Source organism: Coregonus lavaretus (genome assembly GCF_964263955.1).
Source record: "Coregonus lavaretus genome assembly, contig: HAP1_SCAFFOLD_1053, whole genome shotgun sequence".
NCBI lineage: Eukaryota > Metazoa > Chordata > Actinopteri > Salmoniformes > Salmonidae > Coregonus > Coregonus lavaretus.
In genome coordinates, this window is record NW_028157612.1 from 136,136 (window position 1) to 161,868 (window position 25,733).

Genomic DNA, 25,733 nt, shown 5'->3' on the forward strand with positions numbered 1-25,733 from the left:
CACCACCAAACTAAACAGGGTTAGAACAGTGACAGAAGACATACGTTGAAATACTGTAGTATTATGGTAAAGAAATGACAAGAGAGAGGGAGAGACAGAAAGGAGAGGGCCAAAGAGCCTGTTCATTATTCCTCCCAGTTGCGTTTGATTTTTTATTTTTCTTACAGAAATACAGTGAAACAAAGAAGAACAGTGCTCTGTTATGTGCGATTGGTAAGGATTGATATTTTTTTCCTCCCTAAGTGGGGTTGTTGTTTTTTGCCTGGGTGTTGTCAGATGTCCATAGTTTCGTTGCAGATAATGGGGTTGTTATGTCCTCGGGTAAGTTAAAACAGTTGTAGGTCATCATGTTGGTCATAATTGTGTCATTTGTCTGTTGGTCGGATCATTGGAACCTTGGAGTTGTGTGTTGACAGTTGATTGGCCTGTGAGCTGGTTTGCTTATCAGTTGATCGGTGCAGTATTGGTGCATGGTGGTTGGTCAGACCGTCGGTTGGTTTGACCGTGGGATGTGTTTGTCAGCTGGTCTGGTCAGTTGGTTGATACTGCAGGTTGGTTGGTGTGTCGGTCCAGTTGGTTAGTTCCCACCTCCACAGCACTTGCTACCACCAGCCTGTGGGGCGGCTTCCTGCAGATCCACTCCTGCCCGGCCACTGGCCCGGCCACTGGCTCCACCTGCTGGCTCGTTCTTAGGAAGCTTCTTGGCTACAGGAGAAGGACAAAAAGAAACAGTGAGTAGGAAGCCTTCATGGTTTCTACACATTTAATTTGTTCTGGGAAGAAATGTACACCGAGTATACAAAACATTATGAACACCTGCTCTTTCCATGACAGACTGACCAGGTGAAAGCTATGATCCCTTATTGATGTCAATTGTTAAATCCACTTCAAAATCAAGCGTAGATGAAGGAGAGGAGACATGTTAAAGACAGATGTTTAAGCCTCGAGACAGTTGAGACATGGATTGTGTATGTGTGACAAAGGAGATGATTGTGGACTACAGGAAAAAGAAGAGGACCGAGCACACCCCCATTCTCATCGACGGGGCTGTAGTGGAGCAAGTTGAAAGCTTTAAGTTCCTTGGTGTCCACATCACCAACAAACTAAGATGGTCCAAGCACACCAAGACAGTTGTGAAGAGGGCACGACAAAACCTATTCCCACTAAGGAGACTGAAAATATTTGGCATGGGTCCTCAGATACTCAAAAGGTTCTACAGCTGCACCATCGAGAGCATCCTGACTGGTTGCATCAGTCAGGTTCTACAACTGCTAAAAAGGTTCAACTACAACTAAAAATTGTCAAAGACTACAGCCACCCTAGTCATAGACTGTTCTCTCTGCTACCGCACGGCAAGCGGTACCGGAGCGCCAAGTCTAGGTCCAAGAGGCTTCTAAACAGCTTCTACCCCCAAGTCATGAGACTCCTGAACATCTAATCAAATAGCTACCCAGACTATTTGCATTGGTATTCTTTCTTAAAATTGCATTGTTGGTTAAGGGCTTGTAAGTAAACATTTCACTGTAAGGTCTACACCTGTTGTATTCGGCGCATGTGACAAATAACATTTGATTTGTGTATGTGCTGGGTTTGGATTGTGTATGTGCTGGGTTTTTCACGCTTAACAGTTTGCTGTGTATATCAAGAATGGTCCACCACCCAAAGATCATCGAGCCTACTTGACATAACTGTCGAAAGCATTGGAGTCAACATGGGCCAGCATCCCTATGGAACGCTTGACACCTTATAGAGTCAATGCCCCAAAGAATTTAGGCTGTTCCGAGGGCAAAAGCGGGGGTGCAACTCAATATTAGGAAGGTGTTCCTAATGTTTGATATACTCAGTGTATACATGCACACATAATAATGTGGTACACGTACCTATGGCCATAAAGATCTCATTGACGTTCATGGCCGTCTTGGCTGAAGTCTCCATGAAGAGCAAACTGTTGTCATCTACGTACGCTTGTGCTTCCTACAAAAAAACAAAGGAAGGACAGAGATCTTTAGAGGTCTATCACAAACATATAGATACACTCAGTAATAACCCAAAGCTTTGAGAGTTTGTGAGCATTCATGAATATCAACAGAAATGATAAAAATGTCATTTGTAGACATTCTACTGTTTAAACAACCTTAACATTTTCCACTAATAGTCCAGTGGGAGCAGCATCTAACTGTTAGGAGTTCCTCAGTACCTGGAAGTCCACAGCTCTTTTGTTGGAAAGGTCAGCTTTGTTCCCTGCCAGTGCAATGACGATGTTGGGGCTGGCTTGTCGTTGGAGCTCCTTCACCCAGTTCTTTGCGCGTGTGAATGTATCCTGCACAGGAAAAAAACACTTGTGATTTGATGAAATACACTGCTCAAAAAAATAAAGGGAACACTAAAATAACACATCCTAGATCTGAATGAATGAAATAATCTTATTAAATACTTTTTTCTTTACATCGTTGAATGTGCTGACAACAAAATCACACAAAAATTATCAATGGAAATCAAATGTATCAGTTTGTGGTGCAACGTGGCGTTGGTGGATGGAGCGAGACATGATGTCCCAGATGTGCTCAGTTGGATTCAGGTCTGGGGAACGGGCGGGCCAGTCCATAGCATCAATGCCTTCCTCTTGCAGGAACTGCTGACACACTCCAGCCACATGAGGTCTATCATTGTCTTGCATTAGGAGGAACCCAGGGCCAACCGCACCAGCATATGGTCTCACAAGGGGTCTGAGGATCTCATCTCGGTACCTAATGGCAGTCAGGCTACCTCTGGCGAGCACATGGAGGGCTGTGCGGCCCCCCAAAGAAATGCCCCCCCACACCATGACTGACCCACCGCCAAACCGGTCATGCTGGAGGATGTTGCAGGCAGCAGAACGTTCTCCACGGCATCTCCAGACTCTGTCACGTCTGTCACATGTGCTCAGTGTGAACCTGCTTTCATCTGTGAAGAGCACAGGGCGCCAGTGGCGAATTTGCCAATCTTGGTGTTCTCTGGCAAATGCCAAACGTCCTGCACGGTGTTGGGCTGTAAGCACAACCCCCACCTGTGGATGCTGGGCCCTCATACCACCCTCATGGAGTCTGTTTCTGACCGTTTGAGCAGACACATGCACATTTGTGGCCTGCTGGAGGTCATTTTGCAGGGCTCTGGCAGTGCTCCTCCTGCTCCTCCTTGCACAAAGGCGGAGGTAGCGGTCCTGCTGCTGGGTTGTTGCCCTCCTACGGCCTCCTCCACGTCTCCTGATGTACTGGCCTGTCTCCTGGTAGCGCCTCCATGCTCTGGACACTACGCTGACAGACACAGCAAACCTTCTTGCCACAGCTCGCATTGATGTGCCATCCTGGATGAGCTGCACTACCTGAGCCACTTGTGTGGGTTGTAGACTCAGTCTCATGCTACCACTAGAGTGAAAGCACCGCCAGCATTCAAAAGTGACCAAAACATCAGCCGGGAAGCATAGGAACTGAGAAGTGGTCTGTGGTCACCACCTGCAGAACCACTCCTTTATTGGGGGTGTCTTGCTAATTGCCTATAATTTCCACCTGTTGTCTATTCCATTTGCACAACAGCATGTGAAATGTATTGTCAATCAGTGTTGCTTCCTAAGTGGACAGTTTGATTTCACAGAAGTGTGATTGACTTGGAGTTACATTGTGTTGTTTAAGTGTTCCCTTTATTTTTTTGAGCAGTGTACATGACAAAGATAGATTTCACAATGGATGTTTGTTTTTCACACAAGAGCTCTATTATATATATCTACAGAAGTGTCAGTTACGAGAGCAAAGGATACTTGTTGAGGGTTTGAATAATCATCAACCTCAGCTAAATATAGATGCAGAGTGCTGACAACACTCAGGGGCTAGTTCCACACGTGACCAGCAGCAGTCACTCACTGTGTTGGTGATGTCATAGACCACGATGGCAGCCTGCGCTCCTCTGTAGTACATAGGGGCCAGGCTGTGATACCGTTCCTGCCCTGCAGTGTCCCAGATCTCAAACTTAACTGTTGTGTCGTCCAAGCAGACAGTCTGTGTGAGGAAGGCAGCTGAAGAAATGAAGAGACATATCATAGACTTAGTTTCAGGCGCTATTTTTATTTTGAGGTCTGCTAATGCTCTACACATAGAAAAGAGGTGTACATTTTACTTCGCCTGTACATTTCCTCACAGTGGAGTAATGCTCAGTATCTGTACAGGACAGGTATTCTGTTTTCTTCCTTTGATAGTGTCATAGGGGTATAGTTGTCCCGATTTGACATGGCTGAGTTAAACTAGCACAAGGCAAACATAACCCCAACAGCCAAGGCCATGAGACAGTTAAGAGGAAACATGATCAGTGGCTTAATGAGAACTTGTGAGGAGAATTGGGAGTCTTCCAACGTTAGAGAGAGGAGGAAGGGACAATTATTATGTAAGTAAACAAGATTGAGTCGCAGAGCACTAAGCACTGGGTAAAATGTTACTGCGAGAAAAGTAGTGAGAGTAAAATACACTAAACAAAAGTGAGTGATGGAAAGAGAGAACAAAACATGTGGCTGTCTATTGGCTAATACACGGAACATAAGGATTCTGCTTATTCAGCCCATTGTGTCACATGGCTGAGGGAAATGTGCAGCAGCGCTCATAGAGGAAGCCCGCTCCATAATAAAGCTTGGTGACCTTAGACCAGACAGCTGACGACAGGTTTTAAAAAAAGAAAAAAAATGCTGACTCGTCCTAAGGCTTTGGCTAGTGTAAGCACCGAGCATCCTGTCTCTCCAGCCTCACCCTCCTGTGGCTCATGCTGCATGATGTGACTCGGTGTAAAAACACTAGGTGAAGCTGAAAAGACATAGTTACTCATTACCCAACTTTTGCAGTGGAATTCTTTGAATGTTATAACAGAAACGTGAGCGCTCTTTGAGGACAGGTATCCATCTAGCCATCAAGTATTGGTTTCCAGATGCTATTAGAGAAGTTCCAGGACAAAATCCCATTGTTGACCGACTTCCTTCCTGTTTTAAAGAGTCCACAGAGAGAGACCCCCTTCTCTCTGCTCCACTCCGGCTAGCATTAAGTCAATACATACGTTATTAGACAGATGACAAGTACCTCTTTCTAGCACATATCTATTTTCTGTTTTCAGTTTGAACATTCTCTATAAGGCTTTCTGTGGCCAAGAGTCAGGACATCCCACTCCTTGTGGCATATTTAAAGTGTCAGTCTGAGAGGTTTGGCTGCTTATGCGAGAGTCAGGTGATCAGCTGCCAAGAAATAACTGGTTCTGCAGCTCAGGTCTGCTCCTGATCTGGCCTTGAACACAGCCCCAGTTAAGAAGGCATTGTAAATGGTCTTCCTTCAGTCTACTACACATTCACACTTCCATTCTATTTGATCTTTATAACATGATACTGACTCAACACAAGGACAGCAATAAATCAACACAAACACTAAGCATGACTAAGACACAGTCAGAAGAATAACAATCCCAATGCAAACAGCGTCCCTACTCACCTCCGATGGTGCTCTCCTGGTACTCGTGGAACTGGCCCTTGACGAAGCGCAGCACCAAGCTGGACTTGCCCACCGCTGACTCTCCCAGCAGCACCAGCTTGAACTGGCAGATCTTGTTGCTGGCCGCCGCGCCGTTGGTCCGTGCTGGTCCTCCTCGACCTGCCATGCTGCTGAGCAGAGAGCTTCACCAGTGTAAGAGGCTCTTGGTGGAGGATGAGGCTGCTCTAGGTGGGTGTGTCTGGGGCGGAGGACTGGGGCTCTGAAGCTGAGCAGGTGCTGGAGCTGAGACAGGCCAGGCGAGGGTGGGCTAAGCTGGGTCAGGAGAGTCAAGGCGGGCTGGAGGAAGAGGGGACTTCACCTGTGGGGGCTGGAAGAAAGAACAGACTGTGACTAATAACATCACAAGTTGGCGGCCAGTATGATACAGGAAAACTTTAGTAAACTAGAGTGCCTTCAGAAAGTATTCATAACCCTTGAATTATTCCACATTTTATTGTGTTACAGCCTGAATTCAAAATTGATTAAATCATTTTTTTTGTTCTCAACCACCTACACACACAATACCCCATAATGACAAAGTGAAAACATGTTTAGAAAATGTTACTCATTTATTGAAAATTAAATAAAGAAATATCTAATTTACATATGTATTTACAACCCTGAGTCAATACTTTGTAGAAGCACCTTTGGGAGTGATTACAACTGTGAGTTTTTCTAGGTAAGTCTCGAAGAGCTTTCCACACCTGGATTGTGCAACATTTGCCCATTATTCTTTTCAAAATTCTTCAAGCTCTGTCAAATTGGTTGTTGATCATTGCAAGACAGCCATTCAAGTCTTCCCATACATTTTCAAGTAGATTTAAGTCAAAACTAACTTGGCCACGCAGGAACATTCACTGTTTTCTTGGTAAGCAACTCCAGTGTAGATTTGGCCTTGTGTTTTAAGTTCTTGTCCTGCTGAAAGGTAAATTCATCTCCCAGTGTCTGGTGGAAAGCAGACAACCAGGTTTTCCTCTAGGATTTTGCCTGTGCTTAGCTCCATTTTGTTAATTTTTTTATCCTGAAAAACTCTCCAGTCCTTAACGATTACAAGCATACCCATAACATGATGTAGCTTAAAAATATGGAGAGTGGTACTCAGTAATGTCTTGTATTGGATTTGCCCCAGACATAACACTTTGTATTCAGGATAAAAAGTTAAATGCTTTGCCACATTTTTTGCAGTATTACTTTAGTGTCTTGTTGCAAACAGGATGCACATTTTGGAATATTTGTATTCTGTACAGGCTTCCTTCTATTCACTCTGTCAGTTACGTTAGTATTGTGGAGTAACTACAATGTTGTTGATCCATCCTCAGTTGTCTCCGCCATTAAACTCTGTTTTAAAGTCACCATTGGCCTCATGGTGAAATCCCTAAGCGGTATCCTTCCTCTCCGGCAACTGAGTTAGGAAGGTCGCCTGTATCTTTGTAGTGGCTGGGTGTATTGATACACCATCCAAAGTGTAATTAATAACTTCACCATGCTCAATGGGTTATTCAATGTCTACCAACAGGTTCCCTTCTGTGCGAGGCATTGGAAAGGGACCTTACAGATAATTGTATGTGTGGGGTTCAGAGATTAGGTAGTCATTCAAAAATCAGGTTAAACACTATTATTGCACACAGAGTGAGTCCATACAACTTATTATGTGACTTGTTAAACAAATGTTTAACAAGGGGGGGGGGGGGGGGGGGGAGTATTTGATCCCCTGCTGATTTTGTATGTTTGCCCACTGACAAAGACATGATCAGTCTATAATTTTAATGGTAGGTTTATTTGAACAGTGAGAGACAGAATAACAACGAAAAAAATCAAGAAAAACACATTTTAATGAGGGAAATAAGTATTTGACCCCCTCTCAATCAGAAAGATTTCTGGCTCCCAGGTGTCTTTTATACAGGTAACGAGCTGAGATAAGCGTGTGTATAAGCGCTATAACAAAAATGCAATGTACAGTAGTAGAAATATTAGAATGAGCTATGTGAATAATACAGTATATGAATACACAGTGTGAAAAACAGTATAAAAGAAACGGGAAGTGTCCAGTGTTTAATGTCTCTATGTACATGGGGCAGCAGAGTTGGCTGCTTGTGTACAGTTGAAGTCGGAAGTTTATATACAGTGAGGGAAAAAAGTATTTGATCCCCTGCTGATTTTGTACGTTTGCCCACAGACAAAGAAATTATCAGTCTATAATTTTAATGGTAGGTTTATTTGAACAGTGAGAGACAGAACAACAACAAAAAAATCCAGAAAAACGCATGTCAAAAATGATACAAATTGATTTGCATTTTAATGAGGGAAATAAGTATTTGACCCCCTCTCAATCAGAAAGATTTCTGATTGAGAGGGGGTCCCTGACATCCTTGGAGAGCTCTTTGGTCTTGGCCATGGTGGAGAGTTTGGAATCTGATTGATTGATTGCTTCTGTGGACAGGTGTCTTTTATACAGGTAACGAGCTGAGATTAGGAGCACACTCTTAAAGGGAGTGCTCCTAATCTCAGTTTGTTACCTGTATAAAAGACACCTGTCCACAGAAGCAATCAATCAATCAGATTCCAAACTCTCCACCATGGCCAAGACCAAAGAGCTCTCCAAGGATGTCAGGGACAAGATTGTAGACCTACACAAGGCTGGAATGGGCTACAAGACCATCGCCAAGCAGCTTGGTGAGAAGGTGACAACAGCTGGTGCGATTATTCGTAAATGGAAGAAACACAAAATAACTGTCAATCTCCCTCGGCCTGGGGCTCCATGCAAGATCTCACCTCGTGGAGTTGCAATGATCATGAGAACGGTGAGTAATCAGCCCAGAACTACACGGGAGGATCTTGTCAATGATCTCAAGGCAGCTGGGACCATAGTCACCAAGAAAACAATTGGTAACACACTACGCTGTGAAGGACTGAAATCCTGCAGCGCCCGCAAGGTCCCCCTGCTCAAGAAAGCACATATACATGCCCGTCTGAAGTTTGCCAATGAACATCTGAATGATTCAGAGGAGAACTGGGTGAAAGTGTTGTGGTCAGATGAGACCAAAATGGAGCTTTTTGGTCTAAACTCCACTCGCCGTGTTTGGAGGAAGAAGAAGGATGAGTACAACCCCCAAGAACACCATCCCAACCGTGAAGCATGGAGGTGGAAACATCATTCTTTGGGGATGCTTTTCTGCAAAGGGGACAGGACGACTGCACCGTATTGAGGGGAGGATGGATGGGGCCATGTATCGCGAGATCTTGGCCAACAACCTCCTTCCCTCAGTAAGAGCATTGAAGATGGGTCGTGGCTGGGTCTTCCAGCATGACACCGACCCGAAACACACAGCCAGGGCAACTAAGGAGTGGCTCCGTAAGAAGCATCTCAAGGTCCTGGAGTGGCCTAGCCAGTATCCAGACCTGAACCCAATAGAAAATCTTTGGAGGGAGCTGAAAGTCTGTATTGCCAGCGACAGCCCCGAAACCTGAAGGATCTGGAGAAGGTCTGTATGGAGGAGTGGGCCAAAATCCCTGCTGCAGTGTGTGCAAACCTGGTCAAGACCTACAGAAAACGTATGATCTCTGTAATTGCAAACAAAGGTTTCTGTACCAAATATTAAGTTCTGATTTTCTGATGTATCAAATACTTATGTCATGCAATAAATAATTACTTAAAAATCATACAATGTGATTTTCTGGATTTTTGTTTTAGATTCCGTCTCTCACAGTTGAAGTGTACCTATGATAAAAATTACAGACCTCTACATGCTTTGTAAGTAGGAAAACCTGCAAAATCGGCAGTGTATCAAATACTTGTTCTCCCCACTGTATGTGTATCTTTGTGTAGGGGTGGCATGTGCCCTTTTTGATAAGAAGGGCACTTTTCCTCCCCTGCCTGACTTGTGTGGATCCCCATGAGCGAAAGAGAGAGAAAGAGAGAGAGGAAGAGAGAGAGCAAAGAAAAGTGAGAGATGGAGTGGGGAAAGAGGAGAGAGAAACATGAAGGATGGAGTGTGAGAGAAAATGGAGAGATGAAGAGAGGAAGAGGTTGAGGAAGAGCATGCGGTCTCGTGTCTGTTGGTCTGTATGATTCGCTGCGGTGGGTCAGAGGCTTTCACACGCCTTTATGAATGCTTATTGTGTGAGGACGATAGGGTGCGTGTGGTATGTGAATGTTGGTGTGTGAGTGTTTGTGTGTGTATGTGAATGTGTGTGTGTGTGTGTGTGTATATAACTTGTGTTTGCTGTTGTAGATACAGTGTTAAGATTTGCGTTGGGATTGTGTGTGTTTAAATTAAAATAGAACAGAATAGAATCCACTCTAAGCTTTAGTTACTGTACTAGAGGAAGGGGACAGCTTGTTACAGTAGGACTTATATCCTTGTCATTATATCTCTCTTCAATGTCCATAACGCCCCCTTTGTTTTCCACATCAGACTATTCTGTGGAGTATATGATGCAATTGTATAGGTTTGACAATATTAAATTCCCTAAAAAGTCCTATGGGACTGGTGTGTTTCTCTATCCTGACAGCCAGTACAGTGTGTGTGTGTGTGTGTGTTTGTGTGTGTGTGTGTGTGTGTGTGTCAGTCAGTAGGGGGTTTATATCTCATATAAATGCACTGGGGAGGTAGAGGAAGATGGAGGCAGGAAGTGGTGGCTGGTGTCACTTTGAATCGGAGGACGGGCTCATAATGACTAGTAATTAATGGAACAACATCAAAGAGAAGAGAAGAGAAGAGAAGAGAAGAGAAGAGAAGAGAAGAGAAGAGAAGAGAAGAGAAGAGAAGAGAAGAGAAGAGAAGAGAAGAGAAGAGAAGAGAAGAGAAGAGAAGAGAAGAGAAGAGAAGAGAAGAGAAGAGAAGAGAAGAGAAGAGAAGAGAAGAGAAGAGAAGAGAAGAGAAGAGAAGAGAAGAGAAGAGAAGAGAAGAGAAGAGAAGAGAAGAGAAGAGAAGAGAAGAGAAGAGAAGAGAAGAGAAGAGAAGAGGAGAGGAGAGGAGAGGAGAGGAGAGGAGAGGAGAGGAGAGGAGAGGAGAGGAGAGGATAGAAGAGGTGAGGAGAGGAGAGGAGAAGAGAGGAGAGCTAGACTCCTAGTCTTTGTGACAAGGTCAAGGTCACCTCTGCCAGGACGATCGCACCTGGTCACTGTCTATCCGAGAGATGAGCTCTCTCTGTGTGTGTGCATACGTGTGGTGGTTCAGGAGGCATCCTGACAAGCATCCCCTCCCTCCCCCCTCCTTTTCTCTCCATCTTGACTCACTTTATTATTAGTGGCAGCTACAGGGGCAGTGGAGCGGAAAATTCCCATCGAGAAACAAACCGGCATCTGCATATTACAGCCCTGTTTCACGTCTGCCATGAGCGAATAAATTAACACATGAATAACAATGAAAGTCACCGGCGAGTTGCCTCTAGCGCTCTAAGAGGCTGCGCCGTGTGCTAGTCTGGAGGAGAAGAAAGTTGTCTTTTAAGTGGAGGAACAGTGAAGCAAAGTGGTGGGAGGTTGAGCACTAGCATATTTGGCATATGACACAGAGTAGGCTACAAGGAGTGGAATGTTAGCTAAAAAGAATGGTACCCAGGCTAACCAGATCTGTCTGCCAATCAAAGATGACGAGCGTGACCATGTGATTCAATTAAAGAGAGTCACAAACAGAACTGTGTGTGTGTGTGTTTGTGTGTGTGTGTTCATTCACAGGGTCCACTGACAGAGAAACACTGTCATCTTGCCTAATTGCCAATGAGATGAGATATCTATTTCAGGGTTTGTTTTGTGCAATACATGGCAGTCCCTCTCTATGTCTGTCTGTGAGGCCTAGTCAAGGAAAGCGTTTACCACTGGAGTTTAGACGGTATCCTTCCTCCTTCCAGATCAGACGTGACGGATGGTAAGTGTGTGTGAACTTTGAGTTAGTACAAACTTCCAATGGCCATCTATCATGTGTCCATTACTGGGCAGCCCCGCTTCACTGGGTAAATGACAGTGTTTATCTGTGTCCCCCCTCCCTCCCTCCCTCCCTCCCTCCCTCCCCTTCATCCATTTGCCTCCCTGTCTTTCCTTTACTCAGTGCCCCCTTTATCAGCCTCTATCTCCCACCGCCCAGCACCTCTCTCCTCCACTATCCCTCTATCCCTCTATCAGAGGTACTAAGCCACTCTGGTGTAATCTGGGTCTTCTTAGGGGCCATGACACCCTCATATTTGACACATTCATCCCACCACACTCCTTCAAAAACATATTAACTGAGCTGCTGTCTGATCAATGTACCTGCTGATCATTAAGTCTGCTGTGTTGCCTTGGACTTTTCTGCTCGAACCCACTGTGAATTTCTTATTGTTGTATTTTTGATGAATTTGTACATTTCCTCTGTGTAGTGTGTATTTTTCTTTTTTTGTGGTATTGCGTGTTGTCCTGTTCACTGTTGCAATGTTATGACTATTGGCCAGGTCGTTATTGTAAATGAGAATTGGTTCTCAATTGACTTATCTGGTTAAATAAACGTGAGAACATTTTTTATGGGGCCTGGAGGATGGATAATATGCTGCAGGAAGAGAGGGGGAAGTGAGGCCTTGTACTGCCCAGAAACACAGCCTTTCTTTGGGCTTTCTCACCAAGGGCCTGGGGTGGAGGGGGTGGAGTGGTGGACATCTCCAGTAGCGGGGGCAACCAAACAGACAAGGCTGTTATGATGACTAGACATCCATTACAAACAGAGAATGGAACAGGATGTTGAACACAAACATATATAATTCTATGGTTGAACACTGCATGAGGTCGGTTTGATAAGAGAGAAAATGTGTTAAAAAGGGAACTGAGGAAAAGTACGGATTGATATTCTGTGACATTTAAGAAAGTGGCACACCGTTCTATTAATTTGACAGAGCGCTGTGTGACAACAAAAGCTTTGGATATGCTTTGGATATTTATACTAGATAATAACAGATAGTGAGTATGGCCTAGTCTCCACAGGACAGACCGACAGACAGACAGGCAAACAGTCAGACAAGACATACAGACAGGCAGACATGGGTAAACAGTAAAGACAGACAGACGTGTGGTGGTCTATTCCTTCTCCTCTCCGTACCATCTCCCTGCTCCAGACTTTTCCCGCTCCACTGGGCCCTGCGTGCCGATCCGAAACACAACCTTTTCCCAGAGTCTAAACCGGCGGGACACGAAGGACCAAACCCCAGGGCGAGGGGGGCAGAGACAGAGTACATGGCTACATAGCCAAACGTCATTTATGGAAATAGAAATGTTGGCATATGCTATGAGGAGACAGGGAAGGTTTCTGTATTAGAGATGATCGATTATATTAGAGATATTCTTTCACTGGAGTCTTCTATTGACGGCATAGGGATGTGTACTGTCTCCCGAGTGGCGTAGTGGTCTAAGGCACTGCATCGCAGTGCTAGCTGTGCCACTAGAGATCCTGGTTCGAATCCAGGCTCTGTCGTAGCCAGCCGCGACCGGGAGACCCATGGGGCGGCGCACAATTGGCCCAGCGTCGTCCAGGGTAGGGGAGGGAATGGCCGGCAGGGATGTAGCTCAGATGGTAGAGCATGGCGTTTGCAACGCCAGGGTTGTGGGTTCAATTCCCACGGGGAGCCAGTATGAAAAATAAAATAATGTATGCACTCACTAACTGTAAGTCGCTCTGGATAAGAGCGTCTGCTAAATGACAAAAATGTTTTTAAAAATGTATGTGGCTGACAGACACATCAGATGGACCGATCAGGGACTGACTAGCCACATGTGGTGATACGCAGGGCTTAAGGTGTGTCTCGACGCTGCTGCAAACAACATGACACATGCACAAAAGCACGTGCACACACGCATACGCACACTATGACACATATATGTCCAAAGGCACAGTGAGTGAGGAAAGTCATTTCACTCCACAGGGAATAAATAAAATGGGAAAATGGCGAGGCGGCACAAAAATAAAACGCAGATGCGCAAATGCATTCATGCAGAAAATCCTAGCCTTTAATCCAATCCCTCACGCTTTATTAAAACAGAGTGAGAGAGAGAGATAGAGACAGACAGGGACCATGAAGAGACACACACTGACTCACACATGCAGACACACACATCACAACAAGAAGCTTTATCATAGGCCGTGGAAAGATCAGAACCAAGAAAGAGGTAGAGTCAGAGTATCTCTCTCAGTCTCACATAAAAACATACAGAGACACACCCAAACACACACACACACACACACACAAACATAGAGACACCCACACCACAATAGCATGCTTTATCAATTCTCGAAGATATGAAAAGAGATGCCAAGCAGAAAATAAACAATAGTAACTCAGACACAGACACAGCCTTTACTGTGGTCTGAGCATCCACCCCCTCTAGTGACATCAGGTCAAATCAGACCAAGGAAGGAGGAGGAAGAGCTATCCCAACATGCATCTCATCCACATGTTAGTGGACCTGTCCCGCCCCGGCAGACTCTACGCCTCTTTTAATTGGCTCTCAAAATATTTTGGGAGGCGCTGGTGTGACAGGTTAAAGGACATATTCATAGCCTGTTATACACTAAAAAGTATTAGTAAGTTCATGGTATGTAAGGATCTTAAAATATCTAAGGTTAAAAAGATCATGCATTCAGTACTAGTTCATAGAGATTGATAAAATTCATAATTGTGTTAAAAGGTTAAAATCCGTCAAGTGTACAAAGGGTAAAAATTGTAAGAGGAATGTGTAAACGTTATATTGACTACTTTATTTTGTGGTGCCTAATTTAAGGGTAAAAGTGTTAATCTGTGATCTACTAAATGCTCTTAATCTATGAGCCTGAGATCGATTGCTCTGGTCTCCACCCAACTTCCCAGGGAAATCGCGGTCTTTTTCCTCATTATACTAAAGTTTTCAGTGAGGAAACATAACTGTATCACTCTCGTGATTATTTCTCCCCTTTTTCAGGTACGTTATTGAAGTAAAATGAGTTAATTTGAATGTAATAACTTGCTAACATGTCAAGAGAGTTTAAGGTATGTTTTAGTAACATCTTGAGTAAGTTGGAGTTAAGTTGAAGAGAGTAATAGGTGCGTGTGTGAGTGAAACCTGCTCGGTTGCAGCGAAGAATAGCTTCGTACTGAGAGTAGCTGCCATTTTATGTTAATTGTGAATGAACATGTGCGCTGTTAATAATATATTTTGGGGTTATTTGTATAATGTGTTTAGAATACTTTGTTGACATGGTTGATAAATGTAGTTATGGGTTACTGAGCTAAAGCTACTTTGTGTTTGACAGTTATATTGAAACATTTGTATATGTTTTAGTGAATTACAGTTTATGCTGTTGTGACTTGAATAAGCTTTGTACCCTACAAAACTATCTAGTTCCTGTAGATCTGTTGTTCTGTAAAATGTGATATTTTTGTAAAAGGATTATACTAAAGTTTTCATTGAGGAAACATAACTGCATCACTCTCGTGATTATTTCTCCCCTTTTTCAGGGGCGTAACACTGGCTGGCTGGTGCTGCCGTCCTAGAGCGGGGCGATGGCCAAGCTGATCCTAATTAGGGGGGATTATGGTCTGGCTCCCTCAATAGAAGGATAGAGACAATGGTGGCTGGTAGTTTATGGGGCAGTGGTGAACAGTAGGGCTGGGAATTGCCAAGGACCTCACGATACAATATTAACATGATACTTAGGTGCTGATACGATATGTATTGCGATTCTATATGTATTGCAATTTGATACTGTGATTTTATTGCAATTTGATGTTCCAAACATATTGCTCACTATATATCTGCTGCAAAGGGACAAGAGAGAGCCACTAAAAATCTAGTTTTGAAGATAAAAGTGCTCAAAACATGTTGGCACATCATTTAAAACATTGAAAAATAATATGGAGAACAAGCTTTAGGATGAGAAATACCAGAGTTTTCAACATAGAGATCCTATTAAATTACATATTAAATTAGAGTATTCAAATTCCTAATTCTATGGTTTTCAACTTGACCATAGATGCAGTAAAGGAGTCAATGGAATGCAGACGTTGCATTGACCACATTCAACAAATCTGATCCAACAAAGTGGATATTCATCAAATCCGTCATGATTTATGAAGTGTAACAGGCCCACAATGTGCTTACTTAAGTCCGATTTGGATAAATGTGTCTGTTATCACTGCATACCATGTAGAAGTTGTCCCTTTTCAGGTTTAGAAGAAGTGACTGCTAAATGCTAACTCCCGTTCGTGTAAGCTTGTTAGCATACCTAGCATACAGAAATCGTTGATGGTAGTCAAAGTCGTTTCTAACTGTAATGCATTTGATTGGTAACGATGACATTAATATGTATTGGGGTTGACATCCATACAAACATTATACTCCAATTTCTACCTCAACATAGTGTGAAATACACATATAAACAATAGGCTAAATCATCCAGAGCGACTTGTAAGCGCATACACTTTTCTTTCTGGTCCCCCATGGGAATCGAATCCACAATCCTGGCGTTGCAAGCGCCACACTCTACCAACTAAGCCACATGGGATCAATGAGGAGGGCAATGAGGAGACTCAGGATCTTCCCCCACAGCCCTTTCCCACACAGCCCTTTCCCTCACAGCCCTTTCCCTCACAGCCATGGCAATTCCTTTGTTTTGGTTGAGTTCGATTAACCTCTTTACCGCATCTATATCGCAATGATGTCATAAAGGAGGGTGGGGTGACATGCTAGTTCTCTTCACCTAGGTGACATGTTGGATGCCCTCTATGACATCATAGACCACTGTATGGCACAACATTCCTATCAAACATTCTTAACACCACAACTCACCTATCTCTGTACAGAGTAGTTGCTTTTTTAATTTTACTGATTGAGAGATGGCTTTGTACTCTTCCAGTATTAAATTGTTGGTATATGTAATCTTGGCAATACACATTCTGGACGGCAAGGATTTTCGGGATAACCTGATGCCCCCCATGGGCATTTGGCAGTGGGCCAGCATGCCTCACATTGAACTGAACACCAACACCATCAACTTCCATCAACGACCCTGGACCACACAGAACACCAACGAGACATTATGGAGATGGATTGGGGGTAAGGCCCTGCGACAGACTTGTGTCCTATCCAGGGGGTGTACATCAAGCTGCCTCATGCTACAAAAACAGGAGATAGGCTCCTGCCCTATGGGCCATTGTGGCTTCGACAAGCCCACCACCACCCAGACCAGAAACAGTATTGACCAGAAATACAGAGATGTTAGTGCTTTGCACCAGACAACCAGTGATTCTACGGCCAGCCGCAGAACGCGTCGCCCCCGAGTAGCTGAGCTCAGGAGTAGGGAGAGAGCGGGAGCAAGTGAGCTTGTGTGGAAGAAGACCAACACCATCAACTTCCATCAACGACCCTGGACCACACAGAACACCAACGAGACCACTGGACACAGTTTGCACAAGTGCACCGGAGAGGCTTGTGTTATGGTCAGCTTGGAACCCACTGCTACCCGGGTAGCTACAAACAACACTAACCAACTCAGTGGCCTTGTCGTTAGCGTGTCCGCCCTGAGATTGGAAGGTCGGGTGGTTTATCCGCGGTCCAATCATACCAAAGACTCTAAAAACGGGACCTGGTGCCTCTCAGCTTGGCACACATTATGGAGATGGATTGGGGGTAAGGCCCTGCGACAGACTTGTGTCCTATCCAGGGGGTGTACATCAAGCTGCCTCATGCTACAAAAACAGGAGATAGGCTCCTGCCCTATGGGCCATTGTGGCTTCGACAAGCCCACCACCACCCAGACCAGAGACAGTATTGACCAGAAATACAGAGATGTTAGTGCTTTGCACCAGACAACCAGTGATTCTACGGCCAGCCGCAGAACGCGTCGCCCCCGAGTAGCTGAGCTCGGGAGTAGGGAGAGAGCGGGAGCAAGTGAGCTTGTGTGGAAGAAGACCAACACCATCAACTTCCATCAACGACCCTGGACCACACAGAACACCAACGAGACCACTGGACACAGTTTGCACAAGTGCACCGGAGAGGCTTGTGTTATGGTCAGCTTGGAACCCAATGCTACCCGGGTATCTACAAACAACACTAACCAACTCAGTGGCCTTGTCGTTAGCGTGTCCGCCCTGAGATTGGAAGGTCGGGTGGTTTATCCGCGGTCCAATCATACCAAAGACTCTAAAAACGGGACCTGGTGCCTCTCAGCTTGGGAAACATTATGGAGATGGATTGGGGGTAAGGCCCTGCGACAGACTTGTGTCCTATCCAGGGGGTGTACATCAAGCTGCCTCATGCTACAAAAACAGGAGATAGGCTCCTGCCCTATGGGCCATTGTGGCTTCGACAAGCCCACCACCACCCAGACCAGAGACAGTATTGACCAGAAATACAGAGATGTTAGTGCTTTGCACCAGACAACCAGTGATTCTACGGCCAGCCGCAGAACGCGTCGCCCCCGAGTAGCTGAGCTCAGGAGTAGGGAGAGAGCGGGAGCAAGTGAGCTTGTGTGGAAGAAGACCAACACCATCAACTTCCATCAACGACCCTGGACCACACAGAACACCAACGAGACCACTGGACACAGTTTGCACAAGTGCACCGGAGAGGCTTGTGTTATGGTCAGCTTGGAACCCACTGCTACCCGGGTAGCTACAAACAACACTAACCAACTCAGTGGCCTTGTCGTTAGCGTGTCCGCCCTGAGATTGGAAGGTCGGGTGGTTTATCCGCGGTCCAATCATACCAAAGACTCTAAAAACGGGACCCGGTGTCTCTCAGCTTGGCACACATTTAGGAGATGGATTGGGGGTAAGGCCCTGCGACAGACTTGTGTCCTATCCAGGGGGTGTACATCAAGCTGCCTCTTGCTACAAAAACAGGAGATAGGCTCCTGCCCTATGGGCCATTGTGGCTTGGACAAGCCCACCACCACCCAGACCAGAAACAGTATTGACCAGAAATACAGAGATGTTAGTGCTTTGCACCAGACAACAAGTGATTCTACGGCCAGCCGCAGAACGCGTCGCCCCCGAGTAGCTGAGCTCAGGAGTAGGGAGAGAGCGGGAGCAAGTGAGCTTGTGTGGAAGAAGATGGTGGAAGTGATTAATGGGGCAGAAGAGAGGAGGATAGAGGCTGCATGCTGCATGTTTCTGGCTCTCTGCTGCTGGTTGTACGGAATGGGCCTGCTGCTCACCATCAGTGTGAGAGGACTACTGCAGGTAATGTGATGTGAAAGAGAGATTAGGGGTATGAGGGGGTCTGAGAAAGGCTTTAAGAACAACAATAGAATAGGTCCAAATAGTGACATTTACCCTTTGTAGTTATATATATATTGCCTAAGCTGACATACAGTATTACTTACATGTCACTGTAAAGACTTAAGAAATCACCACATTGTTATCAATTCATTTGACCTTGGAACATGAATTAAAATATGGTTTTGTTTTCCTAATAAGACTAAGTTTATTTTCTTTCCATAGATAATGGTCGCATTAGAGCTCCATGGAGATGAGCAAAAGGAGAGAGGAGCTGAGAGGGAGACAGACAGCTGTAAAGATGCTCAAACCGCTCCAGTGTTGGTGACCACCCGTGGTTCAACTAAGAAGAGAGCCCGCCGCCTCCGCCGTCAGTCCAACAAGGGGAAACACTGAATAACGTGCCCATACAGGACATTGTTCATTTGCATTCCAAATAATACAATATCATATTTTCTAATAAATGATACTTGTTTTAGCATCATCTGTTTCTCAGTTCTTATTTTGTTATAGGAGTAGTTTGAAGAGGTTTGAAAATAATCACAAAATGACCACAAAATGACCACAAAATGTAAAAAGTACAGTAGCCATTTAGAATATGTAAAACAAAATACCACAGAAAGAAATAACATATTTCAGTTGATTTATAAAACACAACAGGGGCTTATACATGCTTATAACAACTACCAATGCATTATACCTGAATGCTTTAAGTAAAGTTTTACCGTCATATACAGCTGAAGCTGAAATGAAAGCCTTTTTAGATTCACTGTTGTTGCCCATCACCCTGTGCTGGGGTTTTGAGAGAGAGAGAGAGAGAGAGAGAGAGAGAGAGAGAGAGAGAGAGAGAGAGAAAGAGAACAGTCTGCAGCACCCGGCCTCACCCTACTAGAATCTGAAGTCAAATGTCTTTATGTTTGCTGATGATCTGGTGCTTCTGTCACCAACCAAGGAGGGCCTACAGCAGCACCTATATCTTCTGCACAGATTCTGTCAGACCTCGGCCCTGACAGTTGCCAGGACCACAAATACAAATTCCATCTAGACACCGTTGCCCTAGAGCACACAAAAAACTATACATACCTCGGCCTAAACATCAGTGCCACAGGTAACTTCCACAAAGCTGTGAACTATCTGAGAGACAAGGCATGAAGGGCCTTCTATGCCATCAAAAGGAACATAACATTTGACATACCAATTAGGATCTGGCAAAAAATACTTGAATCAGTTATAGAACCTATTACCCTTTATGGTTGTGAGGTCTGGGGTCCGCTCACCAACCAAGAATTCACAAAATGGGACAAACACCAAATTGCAGAATTCTGCTAAAATATCCTCTGTGTACAACAAAAAACACAAAATAATGCATGCAGAGCAGAATTAGGCCGATACCCGCTAATTATCAAAATCCAGAAATGAGCCGTTAAATTCTATAACCACTTAAAAGGAAGCGATTCCCAAACCTTCCATAACAAAGCCATCACCTACAGAGAGATTAACTTGGATAAGAGTATATGGATGGTGTTAAGAGATAGATGGGAGGTATTGAATGGAGTTGAAGGATGGGACTAATAACAAATAACAACAAATAATAACAAGATAACTAATAATGTAAGCATACTGTGTCCATAATAAGTATATAGGTTGTATGTTGGGAGCTTTTGGGAAAGAGCACAGTTAGAAAGATATGGCATATAGAAGCAAACCGGATAGACATCATGAAAATGATCGGAGAGGTTGAGAGTAGAAGAAGTTCAGGAGCAAAAAACTAAAAAAACAAATAAAATAGAATTATTGTAAAATTGACTGTGTCCATAAGGTGTAGATAGTAAGTATAGGCTGGAAGTAGAGGCCTGGGCATTGTTGTTCACTAATTTACCCCAAGTAGGGAAAGGATGGCGGGGTTGAAAAGTAATAAAGAGGAGTATATATATAAAAAACATGGGGGATTGGAAGTGATGCAGACAATTACATTAATAGAAGTTACAATCTATCTGCAATATTAAGCTGATCTACCCCCTGAAAAAAAAAAAAAAAAAAAAAAGAAACTTGGAGAAGAGTCCCCTAAGTAAGCTGGTCCTGGGGCTCTGTTCACAAACACAAACAGACCCCACAGAGCCCCAGGACAACAACAACAACACAATTAGACCCAACCAATTCATGAGAAAACAAAAAGTGAATTACTTGACACATTGGAAAGAACTAACAAAAAAACAGAGCAAACTAGAATGCTATTTGGCCCTAAACAGAGAGTACACAGTGGCAGAATACCTGACCACTGTGACTGACCCAAACTTAAGGAAAGCTTTGACTATGTACAGACTCAGTGAGCATAGCCTTGCTATTGAGAAAGGCCGCCGTAGGCAGACCTGGCTCTCAAGAGAAGACAGGCTATGTGCACACTGCCCACAAAATGAGGTGGAAACTGAGCTGCACTTCCTACCCTCCAGACAAATGTATGACCATATTAGAGACACATATTTCCCTCAGATTACAGAGATTCACAAAGAATTCGAAAACAAACCCATTTTTTATAAACTCCCTTATCTACTGGGTGAAAAACCACCGTGTGCCATCACAGCAGCAAGATCTGTGACCTGTTGCCACAAGAAAAGGGCAACCAGTGAAGAACAAACACCATTGTAAATACAACGCATATTTATGTTGACTTATTTTCCCATTTGTACTTTAACTATTTGCACATTGTTACAACACTGTATATATACATAATATGACATTTGAAATGTCTTTATTCTTTTGGAACTTCTGAGTGTAATGTTTACTGTTAATATTTATTGTTTATTTCACTTTTGTTTACTATCTACTTCACTTGCTTTGGCAATGTTAACATACGTTTCCCATGCCAATAAAGCCCTTAAATTGAAAAATTGAAATTGAATTGAGAGAGAGAGAGCAGAAAACCCTCTGTCAGTTCAGTGAAGCAAAGAGGAAGGGTAACACAAGCCGACATGGAGAGGATTCGTTGGAAGACACACACACACACACACACACACACACACACACACACACACACACACACACACACACACACACACACAAACACACAGGAATACACATTTACTCGAAACACACATCACGCACCCTTCAACATCCACAAAGCTTGCAAACAACATGTGTGTGTGTGTGTGTGTGTGAACTGAGGCTGTGGGCCTGTGGGAGTCAGCAGAAGGTGAGCAGAGATAAGGCTGCATGATTGTGACTGTGTGTCAGAGGGAATCTGCACCGTACACCACACAAACTCACACACTCCCTCCCCTTCTCTCTCTCTCACCCCATCGCTCTCTGCTGCCGGAGCTGTGCCAGGGTGCTAGGGACAAAGCATGGGTGTGTGTATGTGTGTGTGTTGGTCTGAGTCAGACCTTGCCCTAGCTGACCCATGCCTTAGACAGTGACGGTCAGTGGCCACGTCAGGCCTCATTCTGCCCATCCTTCTTAAAGACTGACTGGCCACAAGGCATTGGACTGGGCTCTGCGTGCTGGCTCACTGAAGCAATGAAGCAATCAGGAAAGGGAAAGGAGGACGGTTGGGAGGACTGCAAAGAAGGGCGTCCACATGAGCAACACACCTGCAGGCAGCATGGCTGAATTATTAAGCCAACTATTCCTTGTGTCACTACATAGAGAGAGAGGGAGAGAGGGAGAGAGAGAGAGAGAGAGAGAGAGAGAGAGAGAGAGAGAGAGAGAGAGGGGGGGGGGGGCGGAGGGTGAGAGAGGGGAAGGGTGAGAGGGAGGGAGAGAGAGAGGGGAAGAGAGAGAGTGAGAGTAAGAGAGAGACAAAGCGTTGCCGTGCTCTCTGTTGCTATGTAATTAAGTGCTGTTTGTATGAGATTTCTGCACCTGAAGTGGGTCAGAGTAGTTTTCATGCGGAGATGTGTGTGTGTGTGAGAGAGAGAGATATAGAGATAGAGAGAGTATTCAAGAGTGAGTGATGAGTGTTTGAGAGCAGGTTCTCCAGGTTTGTGAGAGTGTTTTCGAGCTGCGTAGGAGGGTTACAAGCAAAGAGAGAGTGGGAGACAGAAAGGACTAACATCATAACATGTAGCCAGTTTCACTATATATTCAAAGCTATGGGGAAAACCTGCAATTCCACTGCAGCCACTGCAGTAGCTACCCTGGAGCGAGCAGGAACAAGAACGATCTAAAATAACCAGCAATTAATTAGTCAGTCAATTAATGACTTAACTCAGCTTTGTTCTCCTCCCTCTGTGTCCAGCCTCAGGCTAGGGAAGACTATATAGCACCATACACACTTCTACTCTTACACACTTCCATACACACTTCTACATTACACTAGTACTCCTGTACTGAGAGCCAGGGCACAACACATCTATACAGATTGAGACAGTTTGCTACAGCAGGAAAATAATCCTGCAGCAACAAGAAATGTGAATTATTATGTGGATTATAATTAATGGACATTTTTGTAGGGGTTGATACATTTTTCTTAAAGGAAAATCATGTCTGAAATTTCAATGTGGAAAGTTCTCCTGCGACAGGGTGATCAAATTAAGATCCTACATCTGTAGCAGCACTCCATGTTCACTTGTCATACTCATTATCACAGCATCCTCTTAGAAATGTACTGAACGTATGATGAAACAGGTAGAACACAGTACCGATGCACCTTATTAGGTTATATAATGTAGCTTTATGTGTCATTGGGGGGTAGAACTCATATTCACATTTTGTCAAAAGTGTGCACACTATCATTTCTCTCCTCACCTGGTAAGGAGGTACAGACGTGAGCAGCCTTAGAGTTTTATAGTGGAATAGGGTACTGTACACTCTTAGAAAAAAGTGTTATATCTTTAACCAAAAATGGTTATTCGGCTATGCCCATAGAATAACCCTTTCAAGAACCCCTTTTGGGTTCCATGTAGAACCCTTTCCACAGAGGGTTATACATGGAAACCAAAAGAGTTCTACCTGGAACCAAAAAGGGTTCTACCTGGAACCGAAAAGGCTTCTCCTATGGGGACAGCTGCGGAACCCTTTTGGAACCCTTTTTTCTAACAGTCTAGGGGTAGAGTAGGGTACAGCTGCAGAATAGGGCAGAAAGTGGGTGGGTTGTCCTACCTGTGTTGCCATGCTGGATCTTCCCGTTGCTTATCTGTTTGAGTCTCTTCTGGTGAGACTTGCCGTTGTAGTGTATCTGGGCCTGGGCTGGGGAGTTGAGCTGGATGTTACACACGTCACACAGTGTGTAGCTACGCTGCTTCCTCTCCCTCTTGGGCCTGCTGTGGTCAGAGGAGGGCAGGGCGCCCCCACCTGGTCCTGGCTGCTCCCCCAGGACTACCCCCTCCTCCTGGGGGTCACAGCACGCCTCGCTGTCCAGGGTCAACCCCACCCCCACTCCTAACCTGTTCCTGTCCCTCCATATCCAATACAGAGGATGGGCTGAACGGACGCTTCATTCCTGAGAGAGGAGAGAAGGATTTGTTATTTATTGTGTCGTTAACCTTTGTTTTGAGAGGTAACTTGACAGAGAACACATTCTCATTTACTGCAATGACACGATGAAGAGTTGCAGGGAAGAGGAGAGTGAAGAGGGGAGAGAAGAGGACAGAGATGAGAGAGAATAGAAATGTGGAAAGAGAAGAGAGGACAAAGAAAAGGGATAGAGATGAGACAAAACAGAAAGAATGAGAGAGAAGGTATAGAGAACGGACCAGCGGGGATAAGAGGTCAGAGGTGAAGGATCAGGGATCAGGCCAGTCCTAGGCTTATGTCCAGCGCCAGTGGATCAGAGAGGCAGTGCTCTGTGAGTCTGAGGTTCCCAGTATCACAGTGGTATAACGGTGTGTTAGAGCACAGACGTGTGCTGGGAACAATGGAGCCATCACGGTATGCTATCCTCTGCCCGCCCCGCCTCTGCACAAAGCCCACCTGTTAAACCCGATTGCCCATAAAAGACAGGGACGCAAAAAGAGCCCTGATTCAGAGGGCTCAGTGTAGGTGCATGTGGCATCTGATCCTAGGCCTGTCTGAAGTAAGCCCTGGCTGTCATCACTCACACACACACACACAGAGACATACACTGAGTGTACAAAATATTAAGAACACCTCTTTCCATGACATAGACTGACCAGGTGAATCCAGGTGAAAGTTATTGATGTCATTTGTTAAATCCACTTAAATCAGTGTAGGTGAAGGGGGGGGGGGGCAGTTTAAAGAAGGATTTTCAAGCCTTGAGACAACTGAGACATGGATTGTGTATGTGTGCCAATCAGAGGGTGAATGTGAAAAACAAAACATTTAAGTGGCCCAACAGACATCCGGCCAATTTGACACAACTGTGGGAAGCATTGGAGTCAACATGGGCCAGCATCCCTGTGGAACTCTTTAACACCTTGAAGAGTCCATGCCCCAAGGCTGTTCTGAGGGCAAAAAGTGGGGGTGCAACTCAATATTAGGAAGGTGTCCTTAATGTTTTATATACAGTGGGGGAAAAAAGTATTCAGTCAGCCACCAATTGTGCAAGTTCTCCCACTTAAAAAGATGAGAGAGGTCTGTAATTTTCATCATAGGTCAGTATGATCAACTATGACAGACAAATTGAGAAAAAAAAATCCAGAAAATCACATTGTAGGATTTTTAATGAATTTATTTGCAAATTATGGTGGAAAATAAGTATTTGGTCACCTACAAACAAGCAAGATTTCTGGCTCTCACAGACCTGTAACTTCTTCTTTAAGAGGCTCCTCTGTCCTCCACTCGTTACCTGTATTAATGGCACCTGTTTGAACTTGTTATCAGTATAAAAGACACCTGTCCACAACCTCAAACAGTGACACTCCAAACTCCACTATGGCCAAGACCAAAGAGCTGTCAAAGGACACCAGAAACAAAATTGTAGACCTGCACCAGGCTGGGAAGACTGAATCTGCAATAGGTAAGCAGCTTGGTTTGAAGAAATCAACTGTGGGAGCAATTATTAGGAAATGGAAGACATACAAGACCACT

At 44.6% G+C, this 25,733-nt stretch overlaps 1 protein-coding gene across 1 annotated transcript; it reads right to left on the reverse strand.

Moving 5' to 3' along the window:
- Nucleotides 1-577: 577 nt before the first annotated feature.
- On the reverse strand, nucleotides 578-24,084 carry LOC311125165 (ras-related protein Rab-5C-like; the record flags this gene model as incomplete). Its single annotated transcript, XM_084199223.1, has 6 exons — nucleotides 23,847-24,084; nucleotides 5,496-5,862; nucleotides 3,897-4,048; nucleotides 2,198-2,320; nucleotides 1,881-1,974; nucleotides 578-705 (listed from the first exon to the last, which is right to left on the reverse strand). Exons 2-6 carry the CDS (start codon nucleotides 5,659-5,661, stop codon nucleotides 578-580), a joined length of 663 nt encoding a protein of 220 aa, XP_084055349.1. The 5' UTR covers nucleotides 5,662-5,862; nucleotides 23,847-24,084.
- Between the last annotated feature and the right edge of the window lie 1,649 nt (nucleotides 24,085-25,733).